Source organism: Tympanuchus pallidicinctus, unplaced genomic scaffold (genome assembly GCF_026119805.1).
Source record: "Tympanuchus pallidicinctus isolate F22 unplaced genomic scaffold, pur_lepc_1.0 scaffold30, whole genome shotgun sequence".
Lineage (NCBI taxonomy): Eukaryota > Metazoa > Chordata > Aves > Galliformes > Phasianidae > Tympanuchus > Tympanuchus pallidicinctus.
This window is the reverse complement of record NW_026294748.1, coordinates 4,187,951-4,208,969: the sequence shown is the minus strand read 5'-3', so window position 1 is coordinate 4,208,969 and position 21,019 is coordinate 4,187,951. Positions and strand designations below refer to the sequence as shown.

Genomic DNA, 21,019 nt, shown 5'->3' with positions numbered 1-21,019 from the left:
GGAAGAATAGGGGAGGGCGAGGGGGATGTAGACAAATGGACTAGATAAAAAATAATGGAAAGTAACTTAATTAAAGAGGCTCGAGACAAGTTAAAAAACAGTGATGATTCTGAATCTGAGAACCGCAGGTTTTAGAAATGAAAAGAGGAAAAGGAAAGAAAGGAAATTCCGGAAAAAGAGCCTCCAAAATGATTAAATGGAGGGGAAGGAGGAGTAGGAAGGAAGGGGTAAAAATATTCCTTCCTTCCTTGGAAAGCACGAGCGCAGGGGGAATACGCAGCGCCACCGGTGAGGCTGGGCATTAGCAAGACAAATAGGAAAATTAAAGGATGCTCTGGGGGAAGATAACTCCCTGTGGCTTTTAGGGCTTTCTCAGAGGCGCGAGGGTGGCCAAGATGAAGGCTGGAGGGTTTTACTGAGGAGAAATGGGAAATGAAGGCACATTCCTCATGGAAAACGAGAGCAGCCCCCACGCACGCAGAGCGCGCCGCTGTCCCCGCCTGCTGGTGCCTTTGCTTTTAACTCTGTCCAACTTTGCATATTTGTGGGTAGAAATTTCTTGAGGAAATTTTAATCGCAGCTCTGTGTGTGGATATCTTGCTGTGCTCAGCACAGCCTGGCAGGATAGCAGGTGCTGGTTGAGCATCAATCCTAATGGGTGCTTTTGGGCCGTTTGCTCTTTGGGTCTCATTTCCCCATCTGTAATAATAGTACTCCCGTAGAAGTATATGTATATAGAAGTAATAGTACTCCCGTTGAAGGAGGGAAGATTTAGGTTGGATGTTAGGGGGAAGTTCTTCACAAGGAGAGTAGTTAGGCCCTGGAACGGGCCGCCCAGGGAGGTTGTGGATGCCCCGTCCTTGGACGTGTTCAAGGCCAGGTTGGACGGGGTCCTGGGCAACCTGATCTGAATGTGTGTGTTTGGTGGCCCTGCTAGGCAGGGGGGTTGGAACTACATGATCCTTGAGGTCCCTTCCAACCCGGGTGATTCTGTGATTCTGTGATTCTGTAATACGTGGGGGTGTTGTGACAGTAGGGTTAATGCCAACACCGTTGGCAGAGCCCAAGAAATGAACATGGTGATGTACACAGGTAATGAGCACCTGCAGCACAGTGTTGAGCTCCAGGCACATGAAGGCGAATTGAGGCAGCAGGGACCATCCTGTCCTCCAGCATCGTTGAACCTGGAGGGCTAACCATTAGCACCTCCCTTTCAAGGAGATGATAAGGGGTGAGGAGCTGTGGGTTGCGTGATGTGGGTCATCACACAGCAACTAGGATGAAAGGTAATGGCTTCAAGTTGTGCGAGACCAGAGATGCTCCGTGGGATGAGCAAGGGAAGCATGGAGACCCCCACAGCCTCCAAGGAGGGAACACAAGCTCCAGGCTATGCAAAGAAGTGCTGAAAGATGGAACGGGGAGGCTGTGGGATGCCCCAGCATGGATGATGGATGCGCTGGCGGGTCGCATGCTGAGCAATGTGATCCCAGCAGACAAGAGGAGCGGCGGCATCTGGAGGCATAAATCACCTCGCCCACGGCTCTCGTGAGGCTGCCGGGCACTGCTGACCTCCTGCTTCATGAGCAGGCGAGCAGAGGGGTTGGTCAGCAGTAGCAGTGCTGGCCTCAAGACCTCCTAATCAGAAGATAATGGGGCCGTGCTCCCTGCCCAGTCCATTTATTTTTCACCGGAGTTGAACGCGAGCAAAAAGAAAGGGATTGAGGAGGATTGAGGAGGCTCCTGAAATTGATGGAGCTTGGGGTGGAAGCACAGGACGAACAATTATTTGGGGATGCCAAGGCACGGGGAGGAAAAATAACAGCAAGCAGAGCCGCTGCCGGCAGTGTGGAGGAACAGCTCGAGGCTTTGCAGGCAGATGGGGGATTTGAGGACACGGCAGCCGTGCGTATCTCCAGCAAGGTTTATGGCTGATGTGTGGTTCAGGATTGCTTCCATCTGACCCCACGGAACACACTGTATTTTTGTGTCTCATTGGCACAGCCCCTGGAACAGTGAAAGATGTCTCAGAGAGGGCAGGAGGGACAAAAGTAGATGAAAGAGGCCAAAGGGACACAAACAGAGGGGAAGATACGGCTAGAGCACGGCAGCAGCTCAGCCCAAAGCTGGGGCTTTCTCTCCTCTTCACAGGAAAGCAGTGTGGAGGTGGGAGCATCAGGCGACCATTGCAGCTATCCCTGGGCTCCTGCAACGAGATCAGTGTCGGTGTGGAAAGAGTAATCAGAAACACTTATTTTGTGCTTGAGCGGGGGGAGAGGGAGCGCGGAGGAGAGCGCGAAGATAAGAACAAATATGCAAGAGCATAGTGTGTTTCTAATGGAAGGGAGATTTATTTCTCTCTGTGTCTTTTTAAGCCTCTAGATAGATCATAAAAAAAAAAAAAAAAAAAAAAGCAACCCACACACAACCTGTCTGCTTGAAATAGCCAAAATGTAATTTAAAGAGCATCACTTTAACTAATACTTCACTTCAGAGACACCTGCCCTATATTCATTGGAGATGCGGGCTGCATTAGAGCATCTGATTTATCTTTGGGAAGGATGTTGGAGCTCTTTGTTCCTGTGCGTTCCTCTCTGCAAGGGAAGTGATGTGGGCTGGCTCAGCAGGCTCAGCTCACATAGCGCCCATCCTGGAGTGGGGAACACATGGGGGGCTGCTGCAGGACCTGCGTGCAGGGCTGCTTATGGGAAGAGGAGCTGACTTTCACGGGATGATCATTAAGGTTCGTTCCAACCTAAGGCGTTCTGTGATTGTAGCAGGATGGTACATGCATCTCAGTTGATGTGAGCCCCAGTTGCATGTAGGGTGTAGTTAGTAGGACTGTCCCCATGCAGAAATCTCTCCACCTGTGGTTCCTGTGTCCCCAGGCTCTGTCTATCCTATCGCATCTTACTGTCGTATCATTCCTGAGCATCATGGTAAGATTTCTGGTGCACCTTTCTCTTCACTGTCTTCCTCCCTGGTTTTTTGCCCATCACTACTCCATGCAGAGCAGGGCACAGGCATCGAGCATCCCCTGCAGCTCACCGGCAGGCAGCAAGCAGCTTTACCAACCAAATAAAAAAAGGGAAATTCCACAAATCCAAATGATGATTTTCTCCCAAGGCGCTACCCGGATCCAGCATCCTTCAGCATCCATCACAAGGCAGGATCTGCTCCCAGGCTCTCAGCCCTTGCTGTGGGACGGCTATCGAGGACGAGCAGGGGAGAAACAGAGAGGAGAGTTATTGTCAAGTCCCTCGCTCTCCCTCTCTGATCTGAAGTTCACTTGTAATATTTTTCTCGACTCCAGTTGCTAATGCGTTTTGTTCTCCAGAGTGCGCGTGGCCCGACTTCCCGCACAGCCTTTAATTAGTTTCTGGATGATGACATCTCCTCTGAGAATCGTCTCGTCGTGTCCCTCCGATCTCGGGGGGAGATAAAGGAATCTAATAAAGACGTTCAGCATTTGGAGGTGATGGGTTTGACAAGCTTTGTATTAGCCAGGCGTCGTGTTCCAACTTTGCCGGGCGCGCTCGTCCCCGTGCAGTGACATCTCCCAGGGGTCCGACGGAGCCTCCAGCAGCACCCGGGGGACCCTGCAGCCCCCACGTGTCCCCACGTCCCTGTCAGTTTGATGGCCGTGGAGGTGGCTGCGTGCAGTGCTGTGATGAGAGGTGTCAGCGATGCTGGGAAGATGACGCCGGGTGTCTCAAGGCTCTGAGATCCTTCAATTTTCTGCTTTTCATGAGGCGTTGCTTGTCTGGCAGGGGGAATCCCAGGTGACTTGGGGGCAAAAAGCAGAAGCTGAAAACTAGATCCTAGCTCTGTGAAGTGTGCGTGGAGCCGAAAATGAGATCTGTCTAGACAGGGAGCTGATCTGTCGAGCAGTCTTTCTTCAGCTGCATCTCTTCATGGCTGACAATGTAAAAACTTCTTTCTTCCAGCTTTCAATTTTCTTTTTTTCATTTTCGTTTGCATGAGAAGCATGAAGGGCTTTATAAAGGAGGTCTGCACCATTAGGTTCATTTTAGGGAAGGAAGTGTCCAGTGCAGTTCAGCAGTTTGGTGGACGCCCCATCCCTGCGGACACCCAGGATCAGGGGATGGGGCTCTGAGCTCCTGATGGAGCTGTGGGTCTCCCTGTTCAATGCACGGTGTGGGACCAGATGGCTTTTAAGGTCCTTTCCAGCTCAAACCATTCTATGATTCTATGATTCTAACCTCCTTTGGGCACCATAATGTGAAAGCAGATACTGGGTCTCTCAAAGCTGGATTCTGGCTGTACACTGAAACCATTTATTAACAGCCATGCTAAGCAGGCTCTTGCTTTATTTCCCAAGATGTGAGGCTTAGTTTTTCCCTTTCGTCGAGCAGATGGGAGAATAAAGACCTGGATCCTTCCAGAGCCTCAAAAGCAGGCGACCCAGCATTAAGGCTGCTTGGCCTGATGGCAGACGACCTGCACCCACCTCAGAGTCAGAAAGAAGTCGTCATGCTTGAGCTCTGGCTCTGCTTTTGTGCCGTGTTTATTCTGGCACATCCCTTGTTGACGACGGCAGGAGCAGCGCAGATTTATGCTGTCGTAAGTGGAATCAGATTGGGCTCCCTTTTGGCACTTAGCTATAAAGTTTGTCTGCAGAAGCCCTGCGGCTTATGCGGTGAATTATATCAGCGTTCACAAATACTTTACTAATGAATGATTGGGAACGTCTTTCTCCCCCCTCCCCCTCTGAGTTATTTCAATGCCTTGCCATATAACCTGCTGCAGAGACAGGTGTAAAAAATTTGGTGTCCTCCAAGCTCGGAGAGCTGTGCTGCAATAGGAGGCATTATCTGCTCGGGAAATCATTTAGTTACATCTCAGTGCTGTATGACACATCTCATTACGCCTTGCTTTAAAACGAGCAATTGCCATTAGTTATTTATTAATTGCTTATTAAGGTCATTATGTATGTCCTCTTCGTTTCCCGGCTCCTCTCCCAGTGCCAGGTTTGTGCAGGGGGATTGGGGGGAGGGGGGCTGAGCCCTTTGGTGAAGCTGGGCCAAGGGATTGTGCAAACCAGGGGTAGGGTCTGCACTCAAAATTGGAAGTTTTTTATATACAAGCCTGCACGACTCAGGACATCTCTGGTGGCTGCATGTAGCTCCTGTTCCTCTCTCTGCCTCTGGGGATGCTTTCTGTTCCTCCTACTTCATGGACTACTTCCTCAGTGCAGCTTCTGAGCTGTGCTGGTGTTATGGAAGGGTGATGCCCTCTCTGCTTTCCTCTTATGGCTGTGTGAGAGTAGCAGCACCTGATTTAAAAGCACATTTTAGGAAACAGTTATTAACTGAAAGAGTGATGCTGCACTGCCCGACTGCCCAGGGAGTGGTGAGGTCACTGTCCAGGGGGGTGTTCCATAACCGTGGGGATGTGGCACTGAGGGATGTGGGCAGTGGGCAGAGGGGTGTTTTGGGGTTGGACTTGGAGATCTGAGAGGTCTTTTCCAACCTTTATGATTCTGACTTGGTGTTGGGGTCCCTGCACCTCATCGCAGCCAGCCCTGCTGTCCCTCAGTTGTTGGTGCAGCAGTGTGGGCTCGATGTGATGCTTGGCAGTGCAGTGAGCAGGGCTGGGGCTCCCAGCAGCAGGGCCCTGCTAGCAGTGTGCTGTAAAACACGGAGTAGTCTGTGGGTAACAGTGGAAAGTGTCTGTTATTAAAGGCACGAGCTGTGGCAGCCTGATGCTCAGGAAGCTGCCAGTGCACATCACAGATCGCCTGCAGAACACAAGTCTGAGTCTCCCTCTTTTTCTTGCTTCAAGATGCTTTTATAGATGTTCTTTGCTGTTGCCTTTGATCTGGAACAGATGTTGCTCATGCTGGAGGATGGAGGTTTGCATGTTTTATGAGGGGGAAGCAAGACTTACCAGCAGAGCCCGTCTTGCTGGCAGGCTGCTGGCATGGGCATTGCTGGGGCTCTGCAGTCTCCAGCAATACCCCATGCACAGATAGCAGGCAGAGATGCTGCAGCCCCATCTCCTATCTTGGTCAGGATGTAGGTGGCTGAGCCAAAAAACGCAGTTCCTCATTGCAGGCACCTTTGCAGGCTCATGCTGGTCTCCTTCCCCCGTATCTGGTGGTGAGCTTGCTCCAGGCCCTGGGCTGTGTGTGTCAACAGGGACAAGCTGGATGCAGTGCAGGGACTCAGCATCTGTGCACAGCACTGCGTTTGGCTGCTGCAGGGTGCATGCAGGGGGCGTTTGCACCTGTGTTGGCTCTGGGATGGATGCTGGGAGGTTCAGCCTGTGCCAGGGCCAGGAGGGTGCGTGCGCACACAGCACAAGTTGGGGAGTACATCTGTGTAGGCAAGTGCATATGCTTGGAGCTGCACAGGCATCTATCACCTGACTGAACACCCTGAGCGTGTAACGTGCCATATGGCTTGGTTAAATATTTAAGGACGCTGCTTTCTGTCCCTGGGACTCCGTGCATGCAAGTCCAGCTGAGCTCTGGGTTTGCAGTTTGGCAATGCGCTGAGACCTTTCCCATCGCTGTGGCAAGAAAAAAGGGGAGGGGGGGAAAAGCAGAATTCAGATCGATGAAACACCAGCCAGTCTCTGGGGAAATCTGCACTGTGTCACTGGAGCAGCTTGGCCAACACTGCCATGTTTAATCACTTCTGAGCAGGAGAGATGCTGAACACAAAAGGACTGCCCGCAAGGAGAGGTTCCCGCCTGGGAAGCCGGCATTTATTTAGCTTTATTTATTTATTCATTCCCATTGGGGCGCAGCTCCATCTGCGTCCCGCGCTCAGCAGAAGGAATTTCTCCTCTGCCCCAGTGCTGCAGCAGTGCCGACTGATGGGGAAAGCTTTGAGTGGAGGGAACGGCAGCACCGGCGGCCATTAAATAATGTTAAATATATACTTGCGATCACTTATTTATTGAAGTTTCCCTCTCTAGTGTAGTAAAAGCCTTACGACGTACCTGCTAAGTCTCAAGAAAGGCATTTTACAGAGTGCGCGTGGTTAATTATTCAAACGTTTAATTAGCATACAATAACTGTCGCGTTAAATCCTACCGCTTTTAATTTAAGTGGTTCCTAAAGACTTTGCTGACGCTGTCGCTCTCCTGCTCCCCAGCCCTCACCTCATCCCAGGCAGGCTGCAGTGCATTGCTGGAGACCGACCGACCGAGGGCCATTCCCAAAAGCTGCATTTGCACTTGTTGTGCTGCAGATTCTCCCATTGCATGGCCAAAGCCATCATTTCACCTCCCTTTCCCATCCCCAGCAGCATGAAACACTGCAGGAGCACTGGTGCTGCTCTGCTGGGGAGGAACAGGAAGCGATGCCCTTCAGGATGCATTTTCAGGAGAAGTGGAAACCAAAGTTCGATTTGTTTTGATTATGTTTTAGAATCTGGTCATTTAATTTGATTGCAGATTTCTATCCGTCACCCGTGTGGATGCAAATCCCTGTGCGCGGCACCAGCATCACAATGCAAAGGCTGAATTTGTTGTTTGCCAGTCTCAGTGAGCTCGGCAAAACAAGCCAAATATGAGTGATGCGAATCCGTTAATTAAAAAACATTGCCAAGGTTCCTCCTTGGTACGGTGTGCATTGCATGGGAGATGGCAGATAGCATCACTGTGCGGGACCGACAGCTGCAGTCAGCTGGGCTCCTTAGAATCCTACAGTCATTATGGTTGGAAAAGACCTCTGAGATCATTCAGTCCAACCGTCCAGCTCCCACCAACACTGCCCACATCCCTCAGGGCCGCATCTCCATGGTTGTGGAACACCCCCAGGGAAGGCGACCCCTCCCCTCCCTGGGCCTTTGGCTCCAGCACTGCTCATCCCTTCAGTATCAAACCCCCATGGCCCGTGTGATTCTGAAAGCTCCATTGTGGGAAGCACGCATTGGTTTCTTGGTTCCTCCCTACTTGTAGCACTTTGTCATTAATTGAATCTCTGTGGACTACACGGCTGTTGGCAGAGCATCTCCCAGCCGGCCATCCCAGGAGATGTGTGCCCTCATGCTGGGCTTAATGACACTGATGAATTTTAATATCTCCTTTGGTGTTGCCTTCACGGCCGCTGTCCTGCCCAGAGCCCCATTCTGGGACCTCCTGATTCGATGCATGATTATCAGATTAGCCGTCATGCCCAGAGCAGCAAAAAAATGAACTCCCAGAAGCCCTTCAAAACAGGGAATAATTCATTACCCACCTTGATTTCCACTTAAAATGTACTTTAACTACACTTCCAACTACAAACCCTAAATCACCCTCATGTTCACAAAAAATCCATCATTTCTTATTTTATTGCACGGCACTGGCATGACATAATCCCTTCCAGAGCGTCTTGGAGTGCTTTACGGATCAATAAATTACTTACCTGCACAGCAGAGGCAATGCGTGCAAGGCCATTGCAGACATTGCAGTGTGTGTGCAGCAGCTGGGATGGGGACAACGAGGGACGGGGTCCTTGGGAGCAGCAGCTGGGTGGGGAATGCCCCGTTTGCTCCCTGTCTGTTTCCCATCGTCAGCCCCTTTCTTTTTTATGTCCCCTTTTTGGGTCTGGCCCCTTGCCATGTGCGCGCTCAGGGCCTCGTGTTGCACTGGGGTGGCGGAATTAAGGCACAGAATTGTAGAGTATTGAGTTGGAAGGGACCATAAGGATCGTTGAGTCCAACTCCTGGCTTCACACAGCACCACCCAAAAATCAGACCACGTCAGTGAGAGAGCTGTATGGTTATGGTGGTGTTTCCTTCTTTGTGTCGCTGCAGTGTCGCCGAAAATTATCGAGATCTCTTCTGACATCTCCATCAATGAAGGTGGCAACGTCAGCCTCACCTGCATAGCCACAGGAAGGCCAGACCCCACAATCACCTGGAGACACATCTCACCCAAAGGTAAGAGTCAAACGTCGCCCAAAATACCCCAAAAAGGGCTGGGAGGTGCTGCTGGCTGCTTCGCCTGTTGTGCTGAAGTTGAGTAAAGAAGATGATGTGCACTGAAAAGATGTAACTGGATGCAGGAGGGTTTTGTTAGGGAAATATCCAGCCTGGTGGCTTGGGAGAGGAATAATGTAGTTTTTTTTCTTACGTGGAGGATTGGTGGTGCTTACCAGGTTGGGGTTGTGCTGTGCATTGGGAGTGCTGGGGCTGCCACAGCAGGTGGCTGCGTGTGGCACAGGGCTGCGTGCTGAGAGCCCCCCCCAGGGAACCTCACACGTTGCATCAGAGAGGGGCTGGAAATGGTGCAAAGCAACAAGAAAACGCGTGGAGCATTAATTGGTAGCCTCGTTAATTGGAAAGCAAACCCTGAGCAGAACTGTGTGGGTGGGAGTGCTGGGAAGTGAATTCCCATACACACCCATTGGGGGCTGTATGACTTCAAAATCCTCTCCTCACTGCTTTTGGGCAGTCGGATTTTGCTCTTTGTCTGCGCTGTACAAGCTGCTGGGCCAGACCCATCCTTCCTCATGGCCCCAGCAGAGAGCAAGCACAGTCGGTGCCATCTCAGGCTGCTCTCTTGACAGGAGCCTCTGGAAGATAGGTTTCTCCATCCCACGTCCCTCCTGCCCCCAGGACCCTCCTCTCCCACTCCCTGCCCCTCGCTGCCTTCCTCCCCTGCACCCATCCATCCTCTCCTAACCAGGCTCCAGCTCCCAGTGCCTCTCACTTTCACAGGGGTTATTTTCGCTGTTTGCTGCCATCCTGCAGGTTTCTTTCCTCAGGGAATCTTTACCTGTGCTTGAACCAGATGTTTCCATTTTACTTAGGACTTAGCTGCTATGGAAACTGAGGATGCATCACGAGAGGAAGAGTGAGCTAATCAGAAATTACCTGTGGTGCTGTGTAATTTGCAGCAGCAGCTCTTACCCGATTTTGGCCATGATTAGGCATTCTGCCTTCAAAGCTCAAAGAGAGCAAATGATTGCAAAGATTTACCTGGCTCTGCCTGCCTGACAGAGGAGGGTGCTGAGCACAGGGATGGCCCAAGACAGCTCTGGTGGCTGCATGTAGCTCCTGTTCCTCTCCCTTCCTCTGGGGATGCTCTATTTGCACGTTTCCAATTCAGCATGTATATAGGAGACAAGGATTTGAAGTACAGGGACTGAAATAAGAGCCAGAGCAGGTGTGCAGAGGTGCTGTAGAAGATGCCAAGGTGATGACGAGCTCCCTGGGAGGAGATGCTGTGGTTTGGAGATCCAGGACCCAAAGCTGGCTGCTGCTATGCCAGTGCTGGAGGAGCTGCTTCCCATACTTGCACCAACGAGTGCTCCTCTGCACAGCAGCACTTCACGGGCTTTATTATTTTCTTGGCAGCTCTCAGTCTTTTCTGTGGTTCTTGGTGAGAAAAGAAGCAAATAAGAGTGTTTGCTCACTGGAAGGAGCATGCAGTCTGGTTTCCCAGAGGATTGACACCAAAGCAGCTCAACTCCCCAGTGATCCATCCCACTGCAGTCCCTTCCCAGCCACCTGTCTCCTCTCAGTGCACAGGTTGAAATGGAATAAGGAGGAGGTGGGTGCAGACACACGTTCCTCCATCACAGGGCTCTGCTGAGAAGCCACAGCTGTGACAAGGGGCTTGGGGGCTGCACATGGCAGAAAACCCATTTGGGAAGCCAAGCTCCAGCACCCAGCAAGCCAGCTCCATCCCCTGTGCCAAACCCACTGGGATGTCAGTCAAGAGAAGTGTTCCAGCAGGGTGAAATCTCTCAAAGTTACGAGGACTTCAGATGCATTGGTCCTGGCACCACGGTGCTGATGCCATCTGCAAACAATGGTGAGACCTTTTGGTTAATGGTGTGGTTTTGGTCACGCAGGTGTTCCCACAGTTACTGGGCTCTTTCTTTATTTTTGGGGTAACTCTGATGTTGTCGTGGTGATTGCCACATTGTCAGTTTGGTTTTCATCTCTTGGTGAACAAATGCATCCCTGTGGCAGGCACGAGACTTGTCTTGCCTCCTGTTAAGCTCAGGAAAAGTGCTGATGAACTGCAGTGAGTGGCACCAAGGGCTCGCTGCTATCCCGAGCCAAGGGCTGCATCCAACTCGTCATCCTTAACAACCCTTGATAGACTTTTCTGCCACGGTTTTGTCTAATTGCTGTTTGATTATTGCAGTAGTATGATGGATTCTGGTGTAAGGCTTAAGAAGGGAGGCTGCCAGGGTAGCAAAACATTATGGTTTGGCTTGATGGTGTATTTACTCATAAGAGGGCTGATCAAAAGGTCTTTATAGCGGGAATCCCTCATTAATCTTAGGATTAGTCTCGGCAATGAAAGCAGGAGCCCAGCCCTGCCCCACAGGCACAGTGCTGCATTGCTGCTGGGCCAGCAGCACCTGGAGGGGGATGTGATGCTTGGAGGGCCCCATCCTGCCATGACCCAGCTGTCCTCAGTGAGCAGTTCTGTTAACCTCTGCTTCCTCCCTGGGAGAGGTGAGACAGCAGTCCGTTGCCTGGCAGGGCTGAGGGGAGGCTAAATGCATTCAGGACGTGAGGTGCTTGGGTGTGGGAGTAATCACAGCTTGTATATGCACTTAAGATAGATGAGACATGGTGGCCTGATGTGGCAGAGGTCTCTTGAGATCATCTGTCTATACATCAGCAGCAAAGCAGCGGAGGGACTCTGGGAGAAGTGTGGTATATTTGGATTTATTGATTCTCTCTGGCTCTTGGCAAGGCTTAAAATAAAAGGAAAAGCTGCTGAAAAAACATCCAGCTTGAGGAGTTGCATGTCCCCAGGAAGGGGGCACGTCCCCTCCATTCAGATGTTTGTCCATTGAGTGCATTGCTTGCTGCACCTAATCTTTCCAGATACTTTCTGGACTGCAGGCAGGAGATGCCTTGGAGCCTAGAAAAGAGGCACTGAGAGAAGCAAGGGGAACCCTTGTCCCCAGGAAGGGCTCCCTTTAACCATGCCTCAATTTACCACTGTATGGGAACTGCTGAGTCACGGCCTGAACCTCTGATTGATCACCTGAGGTGAGCCATGAGGAGCACAGGTGAAGGCAATTCAGTTGTGCTGCTGGAAGGGATGGAGCCTGGCTGCCCCCCTCCTAGACCTATTTAAGAGCTGGCTGCCAGTGGGGAAGGATCTCTTCTGCAGATCGCCTCTACTGGAGTTCTGTGGGTGAGCCCAGCATTAGGGTAAGCCTTCCATTTATTCTCTTTTGTTATCATAGTCTACTTTGCCTAACTCTCTTGTTTATTTTGTGATTATAACAGCCTAATATTTTTTGATTATACAACCACTTTCACTTAATGACAGAGAATTGTTCTCTCTGCTGGTCATTTTGACAGGGAAATGGCTCTCACAGAGCAGCTGATTCGTGCCTATTGCTGTGTTCCTCTTGGATCTTATGTATGGTTTTACACTGTCTCTTGGCTCTTATTGAAGGTTCAGAAGGCACTGGAGAAGGCCAGTGCACCTGTCTTGCCTTTCTTGTCTGTATTTAGATGACATTTAGTTGTATGAATCTTCTTGAGCTGAGCAAACGCCAGAGCCAACTGCAACCTTGGGGGAGGTAGGGGTGTGAGCCCCAGTTTGTGAAGAAGGACTTTTGTTGTATGGGCCATCAACAATGGTATGTGAAGGAAAGGAATTGAACCTCTTGTGGCTGGAGCAGAGAACCAACCCAGAGCTGCATTGTTGGGTTGGATTGGGTTGGACTGAGTTGAGTTGAGTTGGTTTGAGTTAGGTTGGGTTGAGTTGGGTGAGGCTGGGTTGAATCTGACTGGGTTGACTTAAGTTCAGTTGGGCTTGTTTGGGTTCAACTGGGTTGACCTGGACTGGGTTGGCTGCTCTGTCAGACATGGCATCCCATCTTGCCTTATTGTATGTGTTCCCCTGATCTCATGGCCTTTCTCCAGACTGCCTGCAGAGGCCAATGCCCAGGATCTTGCAGAAGCTCAGCCAACAACCCTCATCCTCCTTCCAGGAGGCACTGCAGGCCTGGGCTCCAGCTAAATTAACTGAAGCATTTCAACAGGCTCCAATCCTGTCGGCAGCTCAACCGTCCCCTTGTTTACTGTTGAAATAATTACTGCTTTGCCATAATATTAGCTCTGAGCCGTGACTCCATTACCATTATCGCCGGAATATTACCCATTTATTATCTCCCAGCAACCCTGGAAGATGAACACTAGGCTTCAGAGACCAATTGTTTTACAACAGACAGGATCTTGGTGTGCATTGTTTAATGAGGTAAACTACATTATAGCCGGCATTAATTTGGCTGCGGTGCACTCCACTAAATCATTGTTAACCTGTAAATCTGCCACCCATTTTGATGTGCATTTAATCAGTGCACTCTGGACAGATCCATTGGGAGAAGGGTCACTGGTGGCTTATTTCCATTGGTACCAGTGTGGCACAGGCAGCAGTTTTTGGCCAAGGTGAAGGCGGTGCTGGCTTGCAAAGTTCTTGTGCACGCGTTGCAGGCTGCAATGGGATCCTGCCAGGAGCAGGAGGAAGATTTAGCCCCCAAAAGGCTGCTATGGGAGCAAGGTGGGGTAGGAGTGACTTAATCCCTGGTAACACATCGTGCATGTTGGGTGCTGACTGTGCATGGCCCTTCTTAGTCTTTCCTCTCCAGTGCGATGCCCTTGTTCTTCTTGCTATTGTAAAGCAACAGGAGATTATGTACCTACGTGTGTATATATATAAAAGTAATATTTTTGTTTCTCCACATGGTGGAAATGAACCCGCTCAGCTGATTTGTTTGCATATTTGGCACAGCTGCCTTTACAAGATGCATTTTCATACAAAAATAACAAGACCCCTACCAGCTACAAATGAGGCAATGCCTTTCCATTACAGAAAGGAGCAAAAAAAGAAGAAAAAAAAAAAAAAAACAAAAAAAAAACACCAACTCTGTGCTTCAGCATATTCCCTAAGCACAGCTTTGCAGTGTCACTCTTTCCCTCCTCACCAGAGGCAAAGCATGCTCAGCTCCCCGGGATTGGGGGATGCACGCAGACCTGGGATGCTCTTCCCAAGCAAAAAGCAGACAGCTGTCTGCACCCCTGAGCTCATCCCGTTGCTCACCGCCTTCCCGTGGCATTGCAACAGGCCTCCATCTGCCTTTGCACCGCGCCCAGCACAAGGGAGCCGCAGCCCCGTGCAAAGCGATAGCAAGAAGAGTACAGGAGACTTATTTGTCTCGTTCCCGAGCCGATCCATTTGCATGACAATCTCGTAAGCCCTGCATACACACAGCAGCAGCAGGACCGGGGAAGTTTCCACGTGTTCCCGGTGAGGACAAAAACCCCAACGTGCTGACAGCATCGGCTCACCGGATTTTCTGTCTCTTCTTTAGCAGTCAGAGCTCTCCCTCCTTGCCTGGTTCGTGCAGGGCTTTGTGTCGCTGGCTCGGGATGTGCCTTTCACTCGGCTGGCATTTGGAAGCAGAGGAAGAGCAAGGAACGGGAGTGTCTGAGATGCGAGAGATCTCCACACAAATTAAAACCTTTTATCAGCCCCTAATAGCTGTGCAAACTAATTATATTTGGGCCAAACTTTGCCAGAGACTCCCTCGAGGTATTATTATAAAAATCTGAGCTGTGGAAACGCGTCCCCATTCTGTCAACACCAGGTCGCTTCAGCTATAGAAAACTCGTCTGGTTTTAGCTCCCGTGATGCGCTTTGCATAAGCCATGGCAGTTGTTTTGGGGGAGGAGAGAGCTGGCCGGGCTGTGTCACACGTGGGCCAGGTCCTCCCACCCCATCGTGGTGGCTTTTGGAGGTACAGGGGGAGGGTGGGAGATTGCAGGGAGTTTGGTGCGTCCGTCCTCTTCTGACCATAGGGTCAGCACCATCAGCATCTCACCCACTGTGTGCTGTGCTGGTGGAAAGGGTCTGCAGCCACGTGGGCAATGTGAAAATTGCTCTCCTTGGTGCCAGCACTTTGCTGGCTATGTTCTGGTGGTCTTAGAGCTGATTTCCCTCAAATCTGTAGAATCATGAAGGTCCAACCATCTGCCTACCACCAATATTAGCCACTCAGCCATGTCCCTCAGTACCGCATCTACAGGTTTCTTTAACACCCCCAGGCACAGTGACCCCACCACCTCCCTGAGCGGCCGTGCAGAGCATCACCGCTCCTTCAGAGAAGTTTTTCCTAATATCCAATCTGAAATTCACCCCATTCTACCCAGCATCACGCTCTGCTCCCTTCCTTCCCCATGAACGAGGCACCAAGTCCCAGTGCACCCCGGTGTCCACAGGTGGGAGATGCTTTGCTGGCATCTCCTGACAGGTTTGTCCCCTGTCCCCATGCCACCGTTCCCCTGCCTGCCTCGTGCTGTTCCTCTGTGCAGATTGCTGGCTAATGGGGCGGAGCCAGCGAGAGTGCTCTCTATTAATGGAGCAGAATATAAACAGTATAAAGCCTTCATTTCCCAGGCTGTGATTTCATTATTAATATACTTTACAGTTCACAGGTTGTTCATTTGCTTCCATGTTTTCTCAGCTGGTGTAATCTGCGGCTTGGAGTGAGAAGAGTCATAAAATTTCCATTTCCAGTTGAATGTGCGTCCAATTCGCCGTGAAATGTTTCTCTCTGTCGTGAATATTAAGTGCACGAGGAGTCAGTAGCTGCGGAATTAGTTAGGGCAGGTTGCCAGCCCCTGTTCCACCTCCCGGGGTTGAGATGCTCACAGTGTGGGAGATGCAGAGGAGGCAGTTGAAGGAGGACCAGCGGGGTCAGGGCAAGGAAAGGGTTATGGGCAGAGGGAATGAGCATGTGGTGGAGTGAGGAGGGACAAAACACGCAGAGTGTGGTGGAGAGACAGAGGGGAAAGTTGGGGAATGGTGGAGAGACTGCAAGGAGGGATGTGATGGGTTGAAGGATGACTGAGACCTGGTGGAGCCAAGCTTTGCTCCTCCATACAATCATAAAATTGTTAGCGTTCAAGAAGACCACTGAGATACTAAAGCCCAACCCACCCCACTGTGTCCACTGCTTGCATCCTGCAGTACCACATCCCCACAGCAACAGAACACCCCCAGGGATGGTTACCCCACCACCCTCTGGGCAGCTGTGTGGTGCAACACCACTCTTTTGGAGAAGAAATTATTCCTAACAGCCAATCTGATCCTCCGCTGCATAGCTTGAGCCCATCACCTCTCCATCTCACATCTCCATAACTCTCATATATGCTCTCTATAACTTCCTGAAGGGAGGTTGTAGTGAGCTGGGGGTCGGCCTCTTCTCTCGTGTCATTAGTGGTAGGATCAGAGGGAATGGCTTCAAGCTACGGCAGGGGAGATTCAGGCTGGACATGAGGAAGTATTACTTTTCAGAAAGGGTGGTCAGGCACTGGAATGGATGCCCAGGGAGGTGGTGGAGTCACCGACTCTGGGAGTGTTCAAGGAAGGACTGGATGTTGTGTTGAGGGACATGGTTTAGTAGGAGCTATTGGGAATAGGTGAAAGGTTGGACTGGATGAGCTTTTAGGTCTTTTCCAACCTTGGTGATTCTATGATCTCTGTCCACAGCTTTGATGCTTGGCAAGGAAAAATCCACACTGGTGTGTGCTCCATGTTGTAAGTCAGCCTGATGCTGGGCCAGCACCATGGGGTTGGGGGCTGTGCCTTTCCACTACCCCAGTGGGTTTCCTCATCTCTAGCGTGCTGCCATGGGCAGGAAACTGAAATGCTTCTAGTTCAGTTTCACACAGGCGTGCTGTGATGGAAGAGAGGGCTGTGTGAGCACATCTGGAGCACAGCTGGCCCTGTGCAGGGAGCGTGACACAGCTGGAGGCCGTGATGGATGCCCGCTGCCCAGCTGTGCAACAGCAATGCAGGGTGCAGCATCTGCCTGGATCAGTACTGGTGGGAAGGGGACAAACAGTCAGATCCTGGTTTGTGCCCAGATCGTGGAGCAATGTTTCTGTCCAGCTCCTTGCTGAAGTGACTTCTGCCATGGCACTCTTTGCTGCAGGGAGAAAAAATGCCTCTTCCTTTCCCATCTTCTCACGGTCAAGTCAAGATAATAATAGTCTTTTTCTGATCCTTGAACTTTCCCATCTGCTTGGTAAAACAATGGCAATTCTTTTTCCTCACGGTCTTTCTCTCTCTCTCTCTCTCTCTCCATCTCCCTCTCCTTTATTTTTATATAATTTAAAGCTGCAGCAATGCTGTAGCCCGGGGCTTTTCCCCTTCCTGTGCTACACTGCTGTTATTTAGAATGGCTTTCCCCTTACATAGCAGTGCCTCTTGCTCCCTCCCCACCTGTCGGGTGCTCATCCTATTTCCAGTCTCTCCCATTGCCCAGCATCACCCAACCCTGGTGTTCCTGGCACCATGCAGCCCCCAGACCCACTCCCCATCTGCTTTCCCTGGGATCACAGCATCCCCCAGGCCCCCAGAGGTGCCGTGCCCACCGGTCTGGCTGCTCTCTATAAGCCACAATACTGCAGCTGATCCTCCAGAAATGGAGACATCAGTGCCATAAAACATGAGGGACAGAGCGAGGCCACTGGGCTGGAAAATAGCGTCTGAAAAAATAAAGACAGGCTAAAGATGATGGAGGGGCGGCAGCCAGCCTCACCTGGCCCCAGTTCTGAGGTTAAGAGCCAGGCTGGGTGCTTCTCATCCTGGGTGAGCTGGGGTGAATTAGAAAATATCCCCATTCCCCAGCAGCTGGCGGCCAGGCTCGGCGTGCAGGGAAAGTTTCCCACATCCGTGGGACTTCTTGCCAGCACTCTGAATGGATTTAGCCAGCACTTGATGCTTATTTTTTTTTCACTCTAATGCCATTATGCCACTTGCTTCCCATCCTCGGGATATTTTCTTAATGCGGCTGAAATGCAGCTTAGCAGAGGTTACAGCCATTTAAATGCTTCGGATTGAAATTATGTCCTAAGAGCTTCTCCTGCAGGGAAAGCCTCTGGGTTTAGGTTTGCAGACAGGGGGACTTCAAGGTCCTGGGTGCCAGCAGCTGTTTTTTGGAACGGCATGGAGGAAAACAGGGAGAAGAGGGACGGTGCTGGGGATGCTCCATCCTGTGAGTGAGCACAGTGAGATGGGTTGGGCTTGGGGATCTTCATGGTCTTCTCCAACTTTGATGATTCTGTGACTGGAGGGCGCTGGGGGATCTCACCATCGTTATCCCTGCTGCAATACCTGCGATAGTGAATCTGGACCTGCGTGGCATTTTTTTGGGTGTTTTGCAAACAGGAGCAGCTCGTTTCTTGGTGTTAGCCAGGGCCAAGCCTTGCGCTGCGCTGCTTCTCCTCCAGGCAGCACAAGAGCTGCCAGCAATGGGACGGGCTCCAGGAAAGCCAAGTTGCAACAGGATTTAATGGAGGAGCAGAGCTCCTGCAAACAGGATGCGTGTCTTTGTCTGAGTGATTTTCTCCCGGAGCATCTGTCACTCTCCAACATCTCGGTATCATCGCAGCAAATTATTTAAACACTACCCACTGTACCCCATCTGTCAGGCGGCCCTTCCTCGTGTATGGGGCCCTACCTTGCTGCTTCTCCAAAGGAACTCGCCGGCAAAGGCTGAGAGCCAAACAACAGGACAAATTAAATCAAAAGCACAGCTTCGGCACCCAGGGGGAAAATGCACATCAGCTTTGACTTATTGCATGGCGCACGCTTACAAGAGAGAAGCAGCGGCTTTTGTCACTGCGAGGGGCCATGAAAAATGAATTAGGGCCGCTGCTGGGAGAGGGCATGCAGGAGAATCCTTCATTCTGGCGACGCTGTCCTCTCTCACCTTGCGGGCGGCAACGGGGGAAAAATAGTGGGGAGGAAGGGAAGGGAGGAAGGGAGAGGAGGGCTGGGGCTGGGGGTAGCAGCAGGGACAGGGAGGGAGAGGAGCCTTGTGCTATACGGTCACCCACTGTCAGCTCTGCTCGTGGTGCTTTGTGTGGCTCGTTTACTCCTGAGTTAGAGCCTCCTTCAAGGGTGGTTGGTCCCTGAGTTGTTGTGTTTTGTTTCTTTAAATATTAATTTCCATAATCCTTTTATTTCCCAATGAACTACTTCTTGCAGACAAAGGGCTTAATGCTCCTTTTTTATTCCTGCGCACAAAGAAGTTGCGTGAGGCTCACAAACGTGCGTGAGCAGCAGCGCACAGAGTCGCGACGTGCAGAGCTGGGGGACAAGAGAAGTGTCCCCAGGTCATCGCAGGGGTCACAGCCATATAGGATCACTAGGGTTGGAAAAGACCTCTTAGATCCCCAACCCTGACCCATCCCACGTCCCCAGGTGCCACATCACCACGGCTCTGGAGCACCTCCACAGGGTGACCCCTCCACTCCCTTGGGCAGCCTGTGTTTTCTCTTTGGAGAAGAGATTTTTTCCTAATACCCAACCTGAAGCTCCCCTGATGGCTGTGAGGTGCTCGGGAGGGCAGCCCAGGATCCCCATCCTCTCCATCTCAGCGCTTCTGACATGCCTTTTGGAGATGGGAGATTTGAGAGCTGAAGGCCGGGAAGCACAATAGAAGATAGACTGCTTGTACCTCATTGTCTGGAGAATAGATGGGCTGCGGGCTCCCGGAGAATAGGAGCTGCCACTCAGGCAGCTTTAATAGAACAGGCGGCAGATAGATTTCAATAAAAGAAATGAGTATAAATATTGTTAGCGCAGAAGAGAGGGAAAGTGAAAAAGATCTTGTTTGACTAGTCACAGTGGGAAACTTTCAAGGACTTTTAAGCTAAAAACTCAGCACAATGGTGCTATAATGGGCAGCTCGGCTGCATCTCATGACAGCAACGAGGTGAGCGGGACGGGCTGCTGCATGGCATGGGGATGCAGTGGCACCCGAGGGGCTCTGCAGGGAGCAGGGAGATGTGGTGTGTGCATCTGTTTAATGGCAATCTGAGTTGTTGCAGGACGTCCCTTTCCTTTGCAGCCCGCAGAGATGATGTGGGAGCAGCAGGCCCGGTGGCTTTGTGCACCAGCAGCCCTTGGAATCCTGCTAATTAACACAAATAACCAGTGTGTGGGGTGAGATAGTTCTTTCCTTGTTGTCAGGAAACTTGAAAAAGCTTCTGAGGGGTGAAGAAGAGCGGGGTGATGGTTTATGGTTGTCCCCACCCCAAGCTTTGTAACAGGGTCACCCCTCCAAGGGGCTGCAGATGGAGCCCGTGGCATCGGGATGCAGTGTGCTTGGAAGGAAGGACAGAGCCGTGCCCTCCTGGGTCGATAGGGTAATCTTGAAGAAATCATCTTTTAATGATTGCTTTGGATGGTTTCCAGAAGGTTAATTACCCCACGTCTTCCTCCACTGGAGCATGGGGAGTCAGAGCTTGGGGTGAGTGGAGGTGATGCTGCTGTCACGGTGCCATCGGCCAAGCAAAAGAACAAGGGAACATCTTGCAGTGCCTGAACTTGGTTCGTGATGTGCTAAATGAGCAGTCAGTAGTAGTGGGGAGATGCTGAACAATAAAAGGGGCAGCAGGAGCCTCTTTGCCCTTTGGCCAAGGGCATGGGATGCGGTCAGCTTTGGTTCTTCCTCACCCAGGGGCACAGGGCTGTGTCACTCTGCAGTCAGGTTTGGGGCATGGTGGTATTTAGGGGGTTGCTTTGTCTTCCTCCTCCTCCTTCCCTGCACAGAGGAGCATTGCTTTGCTGCTAACTCACCCACACCGTGTTTCCATACTGGAGGAGAAGGCGGGGGGGAGGCAGCTCTCGGATGCTGGCAATTCCCTCTTATTACCTTTGTATATTTTATTTATTTACTATAAACTGTTATAAGAAGGCCATCACCGCCGTGTCGGCGTGACATGTGAAATAGATGGCTCTTGGTTTTAAGAGCGTCACTGTGAGCCGGGAGTCTGCACGATGTTAATTTTTATTGCCAGAAGTAGCCATAAATTGATAGCTCAGAATTGCTGTAGGGGCTGTAATTAACTAGTTACTATTTCACCTCCAAAAGGAGCAATGTTTCACACTCTTACTTTTACTTATCTGGAATCGGCCACTGTCAACATCTGCTGAAGCCAGTATAAAGATTTATAGACCTTGGAGGTAAATATTGACTAATGGGCAGCTTGGCTTAATGTTCACC

At 51.0% G+C, this 21,019-nt stretch overlaps 1 protein-coding gene across 10 annotated transcripts in view; it reads left to right on the top strand.

The window, feature by feature from the left end:
* LOC128087678 (protein CEPU-1) overlaps nucleotides 1-21,019 on the top strand; it is a 307,830-nt gene that overhangs the window by 276,853 nt on the left and 9,958 nt on the right. For all 10 annotated transcript variants that reach the window (XM_052697522.1, XM_052697521.1, XM_052697516.1 and 7 more), the window contains one exon: nucleotides 8,769-8,894. In XM_052697522.1, coding sequence (XP_052553482.1) covers nucleotides 8,769-8,894 — 126 coding nt within the window. The remainder of the gene's footprint in view (nucleotides 1-8,768; nucleotides 8,895-21,019) is intronic.